Source organism: Miniopterus natalensis, chromosome 11 (genome assembly GCF_054644295.1).
Source record: "Miniopterus natalensis isolate mMinNat1 chromosome 11, mMinNat1.hap1, whole genome shotgun sequence".
Classification (NCBI taxonomy): Eukaryota; Metazoa; Chordata; class Mammalia; order Chiroptera; family Miniopteridae; genus Miniopterus; species Miniopterus natalensis.
This window is the reverse complement of record NC_142091.1, coordinates 73,977,113-73,988,813: the sequence shown is the minus strand read 5'-3', so window position 1 is coordinate 73,988,813 and position 11,701 is coordinate 73,977,113. Positions and strand designations below refer to the sequence as shown.

At 57.4% G+C, this 11,701-nt stretch overlaps 1 protein-coding gene across 1 annotated transcript; it reads right to left on the bottom strand.

The window, feature by feature from the left end:
* Positions 1–659: 659 nt before the first annotated feature.
* On the bottom strand, positions 660–9,611 carry PELI3 (pellino E3 ubiquitin protein ligase family member 3). Its single transcript, XM_087822429.1, has 7 exons — positions 9,552–9,611; positions 8,251–8,403; positions 5,486–5,615; positions 4,800–4,901; positions 3,822–4,016; positions 3,330–3,518; positions 660–1,994 (listed from the first exon to the last, which is right to left on the bottom strand). Exons 2-7 carry the CDS (start codon positions 8,400–8,402, stop codon positions 1,425–1,427), a joined length of 1,338 nt encoding a protein of 445 aa, XP_087678555.1. The 5' UTR covers position 8,403; positions 9,552–9,611; the 3' UTR covers positions 660–1,424.
* Between the last annotated feature and the right edge of the window lie 2,090 nt (positions 9,612–11,701).

The window sequence follows — 11,701 nt, the reverse complement described above, 5'->3', positions numbered from 1 at the left end:
TCTTTTCTGCCCCCTCCACACCCAGCTCATTGGTCATCAAGCATTTTTCCTGTCGCACGGGTGCCCATGCTGTTCCCCTTCCTGGGCTGCCCTCCCAGCTCCTCCCGCCCCGTCCAAGGAAAGCAGCACAGTGTAGTGGGGAAGAGGGCAGGCTCTGAGGCAGGCCGGCAGCCATGGATGCGAGTCTGACTTGGCCACTTTCTAGCAGTGGGACTTGGAGCATGTGCCTCAATCTCCCCATGAACAGAAACGGTAACACCTCCTTCCCTGGGTTCCTATGAGGATTAAATACCAAACTTCCGAGAAGCAGAGCCCTGTGCCTGGTGAGTGCTCAATGAACGTAGTTATTATTATTAGCACAGTGCAGGGCACAAAGTGGGCATTCGGGAATGGTAGCCCTTGTAGCACAGCCAACACTCTGGGACCGCGAGTCCTCTCTCCTCCCTCAGCTCCTGACTGTCCGCAAATGATGTTCCGAATCCTTCGCCCATCTTCCCTGTCAGCACAGCCGCAACCCCTTGCTCCAGCCTCCTTCCTGCCCTCCTGCAGCCCCTGCTCCAGCCACTCTGCGGCCCACTCCGTCCCTGCTTACTTGCCTCGGAGCCTGAGCTCCACCTGTCCCTTCTGCCCACTGGCACCTCCCTTTCCTGTGGGGGATCCCGAGTTCCTATGCCACGTCCTCTGTGACCCTCCTCACTTTTCCACCTGCCAGTGAGGCCTGCGCCACGGCCCCGGGGAAATCTCTGATCCAGGCACACAGGAAGCCATGCTGTCATTCGGCAATTTGACAAGACTGTTGTCCACAAGACTGTTAACTCCACCAGACAGGGAACCGGGTCTGATTGTCTCTGTGTCCCCAGAACCCACCTGGCATGGAGTCCAGCCCACAGTGGGTATCAGCAGATACTGGTCCCAGCCTGCCACCCGCCTTAACTTACTCAGGGCCTGGAGGCACTGCACACATGCGGGACACATGGGATTGTGAGGGCAGCTGAACAGCAAGGTTTAGAGAGGGCCCAGGGGCAGCAGCAGGGTGACTATCTGAAGCTGGGTCGGCAGGCTCAGGGCATGGCCAGCCTAAACTGGGGGTCAGGGGCTCAGGGCCTCTTCACTCCCCCAGGGGCACAGTGTAGGCGGCATGATGTGGGACACCCCAGGAAGGGCCAGGGATGGGGGTGGGTTTCCTTCCATCGGGCCAGGATGGAGTTGGTGCTGAGGACCCCATCACTCTAACTGGGGTATGGGTCTCAGAAACACCTTTGGGGCCAGAGTTAAAAGGGGAGGGGCACAGCCCACCCAACGCATCCCTCTGGTGTGGCTAGGCGCCAGCAGGTAGAGTCCCGCATGCAGAGCTCCCTCTAGGCTGCAGGAGGTGGAGGACCTGGGTGGGCAGGCGGGCGCGGCAGCAGGGGGCTCTGGGGAGCCTAGTCCAGTGGCCCCTGGAAAATTAGGCGGACGCAGCCATGCTCGCCGGTGAGCCAGGCCCCACAAAAGGGGCAGGCAGCATGGAAAGCGTGGGTGCCATGGGGCAGTGGTGTCTGGGCCCAGTAGCGGGCAGTCTTCTCAGAGCAGACGTGGCCGCAGGGTGCAAAGGCATGGCTGGGCGGTCCGGGGTCCAAGCAGAGGCCGGCCTCCTGGCCAAGCCACAGGGGCACATAGGGCCCCACAAGACGGCAGAGAGGACACTCGCGCTCCTGGGGACCCCGCTCTCGCCGGCAGCCCCAGCCGTGGTAGCCGTGGACATGGCCGCAGCGAACGTAGACCCAGGGCTGCTGCTTGTCAGGTGCTGTGCGGCCACGGGCCGGGCTGGGGAAGGCCAGGGTGCTGAGGCCCACTGGGCACTGGGGCCGCGCTGCATTGGCCTCCTGCCGCTGGGCCTCCAGCTGCTTCAGCGTGGGTGCCCGCAGCAGCCCCGCCGGCGTGCGCCACAGCAGCGTGGCCCCACACAGGTCGATGAGGGAGCCGTCCTGCAGCACGTTGGACTCATTTTCCACCTGCCAGGGGAGCAGAAGGGCCTTACTGCCCAAGAGGCCCCCAAGCCCCTACCATTGGGCAGCCACCTCTCCAGCCTAGCCACCCACCCATCCCACTGAACCTCCCTGGAGTGTCAGGGCAGGCTGGGGCAGAGGGGCTATAACGGGCAGAACAGGGGACTGGGGCAGGAAAGGGGAGGGTTGGGGCAGAGGAGGGGGTAGGACCGAGAAGCCACGTGAGAGGCCGGTAATTGCTCCCCGGCACACGGGGCCCCTCGCTCTAAGAAAAGCTATGGCCTTGGTGACCTCATCTGTCAAATTGGGAGGTCTGGACCCAAACAGAGTATTTCTAAAATGCTTTCCCAGGCTCTTCCCTAATGGCAGTGTCTTCTATCCGAAACACTGGGGACTGAGTCCAAAGCAGCTGTCCCAAGGGCCATGGTTAAAACACAGACTCTAGAGCTAAACTGCCTGGGAGTGAATTCTGGCCTCATCAGTTATTAAATCCATGTCCTTGGTCGAGTAACTCAGCCTCTCTGTGTCTTAATTTCCTTAGCCTCCAGAGGGACTCCACTTTCCTGCGTGTCAAGTGGTTCTTGTGAGTCAACCAACGTAAACTTGGAATATGCCTGGAACTTAGTGTATGCTAGTGAAACACTCACGTGCATAATTTTTTCAAATAATGTTTCCCCAAACCTCCCAGTAGAATTGATGCTCTGGAAAAATAAGCCATGTTTTTCCTTGAGGGTTTGCCTTTCCTTGCCTGACACATTCATACCCAGAAAGAGCTCTGCATTGCCCATTTGAGGACCTTGGCCAAATGACCTTAGGCAAGCTCCTACCTCTGGCTAGGACCCTCTCCCAGCTCCTAACATTAGTTTCCTATCTGTACCATGTGGAGCATTCACTGTCACCGTGTCAGAACTACTCCATGGGTTCTTTCCCGCTGGGAGAGGATAACAGAGCTAAACTCGTCTGAATGTGATAGACACGTTACAAACTGCCAACACTCTAGGCTATAAGCTGCTCACACATGGGCCAAGTGTCACCCTCCGAAGAGGGTGTGATTTTTTTAAGCTGCTGGCATCCTCTGAGCCATTTTGGTACTGCATGGGGTGTCTGTGTGTGCTCCACTTCCTATCACCCCATGGACCTCCCACAGGGGCAATACTTGGGGATGCTAGTCTGGTTCCCTCTGTGCAGCAAGTGGCACCTGCCCCCAGATAAAGCCTGTTGGGGCTCCTTTGTGCAGGAGGACCAGAGATCATCTCCTGGCTTGGGCAGGGAGACAGGCAGATTTGGAGGTCCCAGGAAGGATGACTGCATGGGGACGTAGGGATGGGGCAGACCACCTACCAGCTTCCCCCGCTGCTGTGCCGAGCGGCTGTCCCTCAGAGTATAGACGTTCCCACAGACTGAGATCTCCCGCCAGACACCTGGGGCTGAGTCCTCAGAGAAGCCGCCCGCTGGGTGCATCACCAGGACCCCATTGGTGGTTAAGCCGTCCATCAGGCCGTCGGGGGTCCGCCATTTGGCTGCCCGCTCCTGGGACCACATGTGGTATCAGACCACACCCCCAGCAGGTCATGAGCCAGGGGTGCTGCCCCTCTATCCTGAAGGTCACAGGTGGCCCAGAGAGGACTGAAGTTGGCGCTGCCTGACCTTGGGTACGATCTGACCTCTCTGAACCTCACTTTGCTCATTTATTAAGTGGGGTGTTAATCCCTGCAAAGGTCATAGCTATGATTACTGTGGGCCAGTCTATCACCCCAGGACGCTGCCCCTCTCCAGCCGACCCTGCAGCTCACTCTCAGATGAAGTGCTGGTCCCTGCCTAGGGCTCACTCACTCCGAGGAAGATGTTGCTGGAGGCGTCGAAGCCAGCGGCATAGATGCGGGCAGTGTAGGGCGGCCGGCGGTCACACAGGATGCGGCAGGCGTAGCGGGAGATGGTGCTCTGGGCAGAGGGGCCCTCGGCTGCCCCTCCTCCGGGCGACGTGTCTGTTACCACAAAGTCGATCATGTTCTCCGTGGAGCGGCCGATCTGTGAGGAGGGGAGGGCAAGCACAGGGGTGCTGCGTGTACAGATCAATCCCACGGGCTTCCCACCCCAGGCTCCTGGCAGCTGCCCCGCACATACGGTCACCAAACAATGAGAGGGCAGCACCATCCCAAGTCCCCGGGGGGCTCCAAGTCAAATTGCTGAGGTCTGGGGCTTCTCCCTCATCTCCCCCAAAGGTCTCAGGACACCCCACTCAATAAAAACTAGTAGAGTTGCTGACTGAACAGTGACAGGATCGTGGCCATGGTCTGGGAGTGCTCACATACTAGCAGCAATTAGTGAATTTTTAGGAAGTGTTTACTATATGCCAAGCACCATGTTAAGCATTTTATGTGCAATATCTCAGTTAATCTTCCCAACAATTCCATGTGTGGGTACGATTCTGGGCCCCACCTGAGCGATGAGGTAGCCAAGGCCTGGAGAAATTAGGTGACTCTTTCCCAAAGTCACCACACTAGTAAGCAATGGAGCTGGGATCTGAGGCCAGGCGGTGTGACTCTCACTCCGCACTCTGAATCCCTAAACAGTATGCCCTCCCACAGCTGGAGAGTCAGGTCTTGGGTCTGAATCTTGATACAGCTACTACTTGCTGTGTGACCCTCGCTGGGACATCCTGCTTTCTCAGCTAAAGAGTGGTCGACTGCACTAAGGACCCCCAAAGCACCTTCCCCATGGCCTTTGGTCCTGCAGCCTCACCCTGGAAGGTGTGTAGACCTAAGCGTTGAGGCTGGTGGCCAGGAGGCCTGTGGAGGGGCTGGAGCATACCTGGAACATGTCTGTGTCACTGTCATGTGTATACTCGACTATGACCGAGTGGCTCCGGGACAGTGTGTACGAGATGCTGTGCTGGCCCCGGTTACTCAGCGCCTGGCAGGGAGAAAGGAGAAGTTACTTCCCAGGGCATGTGGCCACGAGGAGTGTGAGCCTCTGAGCTAGAAGCTGGAGCCTGAGGCCAGCGGCCTCTCCCGGGGAACGGTGGTTCTACCCTGTGCAGAGGGTGTACTATGCAGCCAGCACTTCACACAGGTACCTTATTTGCTCCCTCCAGCCACCCCAACAAGGAGGCATGGTTATTGTTTCCATTTTACAGCTGAGGGAACAGCAGCTCAGAGGAGAAGAAACTGGCCTAAAGTCAGGGAGCCAGAAAGAGCAGAGCCTCAATTCTAACCCAAAGGCTTCTCCTTTGCCATTGCTGTGTGACCATCATGTCCCCTCTCTGAACCCTGGCAGCCTCTCAAATGATGCTGATAATTTTGATCCAATGGATGGCGTCTGGTGGTCAAGAAAATGCTTTGCAAACTGTAAAGGACTGTGCACACTTCAAAGGCTCTCCCATCAGCACCATTTCTCTGGCAGCCCAACAGGCAATGAGTAAAGATACAGTGGGATCCCCGGCTCCAGTGGGGCTTGGGCAGGGACCAGCACCAGGTCTGCTGGGACAAGCTGCTTGCCTTGGAGACGAGCGGCGTGGAGATGTGGTGCATGACGTCTGGCTTCACTCCGTTGGCATGTGGCCGGCGGCTCAGTGCCAGGCGGCTTCGCCGGCGACCCTTGTCCCCACTTGACAGACACCCATTGTAGCTGTGGATATGGGGAGTTAAGAAAAGGTTGCAGGGAGAGGGAGAGAAAAAAGTGAGCCCTTGAGAGACTAGGAGGAACTGCCAACTTCTGGGCAGATCCTACCTTGATAAACAAGCCCCAGGACCACCCGAAACCAGAATACTCTACTGTATCAAACCGGTGCCTTTGGGGAGCTGACTGGGTCAGAACATCTTCAGAAGACCTTTCATTCAATTAACCAGTGATTCCTGGCCCCCTGAGCCGTGCCTGGCTAGATGCTGGGCACTGGGGTGGCATAGGTGATGCATCACAGATCAGTTCTGTGCCGTGGTGGTGGGGGAGAGGGGTCCTCAGCTTTTCAAGGAACCTGGGTGCCACCTGCCATCACCCAGGCACAAGTCAAGTGCACTAAAGGCTCAGAGGCAGGAGAAGGAATTCTGGCCCCAGGATCAGGTTTCTAGGAGAGGGGACACCTCTACTGGGCCTTGAAGAACTGGAAAGGAGTCACCCTTAGCAAACTGCCCTTTGTTACACCACAAGTGCTACTGGAAACCAGAATGCAAGAAACAAATAGACCCACAATGCCATCACCTCCATATATCCATTCACGTCAAATTTCTACCTTCCTTTCCAGCTCTTGTCCAGAGAAGATGACGTGGAAAGCAAGGATGGGGTGAATCACAGCCTCGATTGCTGCCATGTACTGGAGCCTCTCGTGTTCCTGGTGCTGCATGTTATTAATTACCTAATGAAACCTGTGCAATGTCTTGCCAGGCAAGTATCTTTCTTCCCATTTTATGAATGAGGAAAATTGAGGCTCAGGGAGGTAAAATGACTTGCCTGAGGTCCCAGGCTAATAAGTGAAAAAGTTTAGATTTGAACTCGGGTCTGTCTGACTCCAGCCTCTCTTGCAGAAGCGCTTTTAGAGGGAAGGCTCACCCTAAGCAATGGCCCCGAGGCTGGCAGAGCTTGATGAGATCAGGGCATGGTGACTCAGGTGGGGAAGTGCAAGAGAAGATGAGGTTGGTGGAAGGACCCAGATAACCAGGCTGAGGATTCTGGACTTTATTCTGTAAGCAGTGAGGAGCAACAGAGGGTCTGATGGGATGAAGAGCTACCAAATAGAGCAAAGGACCACCTGCTCAGAATCTCCTGGGGAGCTTGTTAAAATACAGATTCCTTGCCTTACCCATGGAGCTTGGGATGGGCCTGTCACTGGGTACTTTCAAAGTGATCTCCAGGTGGCTCTGATGTACAGCCAGTGTGGGCTTCACTGCTCTGCAGAGAACCAGCAGCTGTCAAGAAGGCCTGACCCCTAGGTCTGCGCTCTCCCCCATCAGTGGCCTCACCCTCATCTGCAAAGCCAGCCCTGCCTTTGGGACACCAAGCAGCTGCTATTCTAATGCAAGCACCCCTGAGAGGGGCATCATTCTTACCCTTGTAAACTCTTTCCATGTATGGGAGTGGGGCAGTTCAGGACACAGGCTGGGGCTCAGAAGGGCCTGGGTGAAATCCTGGCTTGTCCATTTATCACATGACCTCTGTAAAATGGGGCTAATTAACAGGACCTACCTCATGGGTTCATTGTGAGAACTAAATGAGATAAAGCATTTTAAAATGCTTGGCATAGAGTTTGGCATCTATACAGCAAGACCTTGATGAATGTTAGCTATTATTTTTTTAAAAGCACATGGCATGTACATGTCAACAAACAGTAGCCGTTATTTGTCCTACAAAATCATCGTAACGATAACATTAGCTTCTCAGATAATTTCTTCAGGGCAGAAGGCAAAGAAAAAGGCCAAAAGGAAGCACATGTGGGGGAGGAAGAGGGATCTGTGCCTGGGGAAAGAGCAAAACTGGTGTTGCAGGGATCCTGGTCAGGCGGAGACCAGGAAGTCTACCGAGCCACCAACTCACATCACTTCCTCTCTCCTGACCTCAGTTTTCTCATCTGTAGCATGAAAATCACCTGTGGCTTAGTGAAAGTGCACTAGACCTAGAGTAAGAAAGACCTGGATCCAAATCCCAGCCCTGCCACTTACCAGCTGTGTGCCCTTGGACCAGTCACTTCCCCTCTCTGAGCCTCGGTTTCCTCACCTTCCTCACAGCATCTTTGTGAAGATTGAAATGAAATAATGTCCATGAAAGGGCTTGGCACAGGCCTGCCTCCCAGAACACCTGATACGTGCCAGGAACTATTCTACATGCTTTACAGAAATCACCTTATTCATTCCTTCCAACAACCCTCTGAGGTATCATCACCATCCCTGTTTGTGAAAGGGGAAAACGGAGGCACAGGGAAGTTAAACAACTTGCAGAGGCAGGATCTGAACCAAGCAATTTTGATGGAGAACCAGAGTTCTTCACCCCAAACTACACATACACACTAGGTGCTTTATGAAAGGCAGCAGCATTACTTTTTCCTGATCAGAAACTTAGGTGGGCAGTTAAGAGTTGTGTCAGTAATTTATGACAAATGGGAAAATAAAACCACAATTATGAATTAAGGTGGGTTTGGTCAACTCTTTCTCTCAGTTGGGGAGGCGAAGAAGGACAAATAGCAGGAGGTCATAGGTGGGGAGAACTGGGGCCCTTGGTTTGGTTGCCCTGGGGGTGCCGGGTGCCCCACCCCACCTGGACCGGGGATGCTCACCCCAGGACGATGAGTTCGCCGTACTTGATGGGCTCCTCGCCTGGTTGCACCTCTTCACCAGGAGAAGAGAGGACGCAAGAGCCCTGGTTCCCAGGGTGCTGGAGGTCTGAGGTTCGGGGAGCCCCCACTTCGGGGTTTCCTTCCAGCACCATTCTGGGCAAGACAGGAGAGGAGAGAATTTTGTAGCCTCCCATCCATCCTTCCTCACTGCCAGCTCTGGCCTGCGGCAGGGCCACCTAGGCTAAGGCCAGAATGACCTTTCACCGCCTCTGTTGCTATGGTAACCGCCTCACCTCTGCCTCTCCTAAACTGCCCTGGGTTGCTGGGATACCAGGGAAGGGAGTTGATAGGTGGGATGGAGCCGAGAGGGAGAGGCCACCCAGAGGATCCGAAAATTTCCTGGAGCCAGAGGGATGAACCAACTTGGGGTGGCCAGAAGCTTCTTTTTGGCCAGGACCCCAGCCTGGGATGTTTTTGGAAGAGGGGCGCCCCAGAAGTTGGGGGTCCTTAACTCCTCATCTTAGACTCAGTTCCTGGGTTTGGCCCTCAGCTCCCTCCCGTCAGGTTCTTGGAATCTGTCTGCGCTTCTTAATCTTTCTGCCCCTTTGCAGTGTCTGTTTTCTCAATGACTCGCCGTCCTCCCCGCTTCTGCGCTTTTCGCCATCTCCCTTCCCACCTCCTTCCCCATCTCCACCTGTCTGGCCGCCTGCACCTCCCCTCTCCATCTGCCTCAGTCTCCCCATCTTGGCCTCGCCCCGCGAGCAGGCCTCCGGACCCATCCGGGCGCGCACCCCCGTCCTCCCTCAGGTGTCTGTCTGCAGTCCCCGGGCTGCCCGGGTCCCTGGAGGCCTGTGGGGGCGGCGCTCCCCCCTCCAGCTCCGGCTGCAGCAGAGCCCATCTCCGCAGGAAGCCTGTTTGGAAAACATCCCCGCGCAGGAGGGGCTCCGCCGGGCAGGCCCGCGGCCCGCGCCCCGCGCCCCGCGCCCCGCGCCCCGCGCCCCGCGCCCCGCCTGGGACGGGCACAATGACAGCCCGGCGCATACGCAGATACACACCCGGCGGCCCCGCCACACAAGCACGCGCCTGCACGCACAGTCCCGCACACCCCGGGCCCGGCGAGCAGACCGGGACGGGCGCAGAGCCAACCCGGGGCGGCGACAGCAGGCGCGAGCGCCCGAACAGCCGCAGGCGCCCGCCCTCGGACCCGCTCCCCCTGCCTCCCCCGGACGCGCAAACACGCCCCCTGCTCCCGCCCCAGCCAGCCCGGCGCGGCCCCCGCCCCCTCCGCCCCGCGGCCTCACCTGGTCGCGCGCGGGGACCCGCTCGGCGCCGCGCCCTGCGCGCCTCGACCCTGCTCGGCCCCGGGGCCGCTGCGGCGGGATGGGCCCGGCCCGCGGCGGCTCCGCGCTGCCTCGTCACGGGGACACCCGGGGCCGAGGGCGGGGGCCGAGCGCGAACCTCCAGGCTCCACCCCCTGCCCGACGCCCCGCCCTCTGGCCCCGCCCCACCCTAGGCCCCGCCCCTTGCGGCGAAGCTTCTCCCCAACCGCCTGAGCTCCGCCCCTACGTGGAAGACACGCCCCCTGACTCCGCCCCGGCGCTGGAGGCGGGGCTCAGCTGTCTCGGGAGCTCGGTCCACTACCGCCGCGGGTTCAGCCACTCCTGGGTACCCTAGTGTGGCTTCCCAGATCCCGCCCTTATTTCTGGGGATTTCCCGGGTCCCCCCCCGAGATCTGGGCGCCCCCTCTGGGCAGGAGGCCCCTTTCCCCACCGTAGGCCAGGCCGGGGACTCTCCACCTCCCGCCCTAGATCCCACCTTCCACGTGGGGAAGCCGCAGAATTTGGGAGAGCCGGGGTGGGAAGGCGCGGGGGAGGGAAATACTAGAGGCAGAGGAAGGCCTGGGCGTCCGCAGGGAGGCGCGGAGAGCCGCTGCCTTTGAGGGAGTCGCAGACCATTTCTTGCAGCCCAGCTCGGCCACTTGCTCGTTGGGTGACTTCTGGCCGGCTCTGGGCCCTCTGGTGTCCAGGAACACCTCCCTCCCGGCCGCCAGCCCGCACACGCCACGCGAGACACCGCAGCAGGGATGGAGACCTAGGAGGGCGCGCCAACCTCCTGCGGGCCTGGCTGCAAGATATCTCATCCACCAGTCTGTGCCAGGTGCTACCCACTGTACTTTGAGCAAAATAAGCCCTTTGATTGCTGGGAGGCTGGCACGATAATCACCCATTTTACGGATGAGAAAACAGATTTACAACTTGACTTAGTCATGGTTCTTTTGCTGGAAAGGAGCCGAGAGTGGATCTCGGGGGTGTGATTCCAAAGTCTGGACTCCTAACTTCCTTACCTTGTGATAACTCGGAATGGCAGACGGGCTCAGAAGCGCAGAGCAGGAGAGACGCAGGGATGCATCAGATGAGAGCTCTACAGGTCCCATCTCTTGGTCTGTTTGCAGCCATAACCAAGAAATGGGGGGAGCTCAGAGGACGGATCCTTGGAGTGAGTGTGTGTTCTATTGAGGAAATCACACAAGGTTGCACGGAGGAAATAGCCTTTGGCCCCTGTCATGAAGAAGGATAAGTGAGTTTGCCCACATATTCCTGAGAGGGAGCATCCTCCCTCCACCCCCAACTTGTTGCTTGTGAAGCTCCCAGTCTCTGAGACCACCTGGGCCCCACCACATCCACACACCCCACTAACTCCCTCACCTAAAAATAGTCTAGGATACCAACTGCTTTGCCAACTGTTCTGGGGCCCATCAGCCAGATGAAACAAGAAAGCCACCGACAGCAAGTCCTTTAGGGACAAATGCACTCATTAATCATAAAGAAACTCCCTGAGAGGCCACCAGCAGCAGGTCATACAAATCCGGCACCACAAGACAGCTTCCATCCCTGAATGCCTGCAGTATACCTTCTTCCATGCCAGGTGTGCACAGTCGTGTTAGGGCACAGGGACACTGGGACAGTCTCACTCCCCTTCGCACTCCCAGCTTCTGGCACATTGCTTACCAGAGCAGGCCCTCGGTGAACGTGTGCTGAATTATTATCAGATACCTCAGTTTACAAATAAGAAAAGTGAGGCTGTTTTTTCTTCTTCTTTGGCACAGGGGAGATGCTTGTCCCGGATCACACAGCAAGGCAAGTATGGAGCTGAGGTTTGTCCAGAGCCCCAGTGCTACCACCTGACACCAGACTATAGAGAGGAAAGACACAGTGATTCCTCCTGTCCTAGAGTGCTGGAATCAGGTAGGATCAGAGCTGCATGGTGGACAGGCCCGACCTTAAGAGGCCTCCAGGAGTCTGAGATGGGCCTGATCCCAGCACTGACCAGATGGGAGAGAAGGTCCTCACTAGGCGTGGCTCAGTGGCTGAGCATCGACCTACGATCCAGGAGATCGCGTTTCCATTCCCGGTCAGGGCACATGCCCGGGTTGCGGGCTGGATCTCTAGTG

Bases quoted from the DNA above. Each gene is read 5' to 3' on its own strand.
- PELI3 (XM_087822429.1), bottom strand. From the start codon at position 8,402: ATGGTGCTGGAAGGAAACCCCGAAGTGGGGGCTCCCCGAACCTCAGAC. The intron at 4,902-5,485 runs GCAAGCAGCTTG...TCTCCCTGCCAG, and splicing joins CCACGCCGCTCGTCTCCAAG to GCGCTGAGTAACCGGGGCCA. The intron at 1,995-3,329 runs GTAGGTGGTCTG...CTCCCCTGGCAG, and splicing joins CACAGCAGCGGGGGAAGCTG to GTGGAAAATGAGTCCAACGT.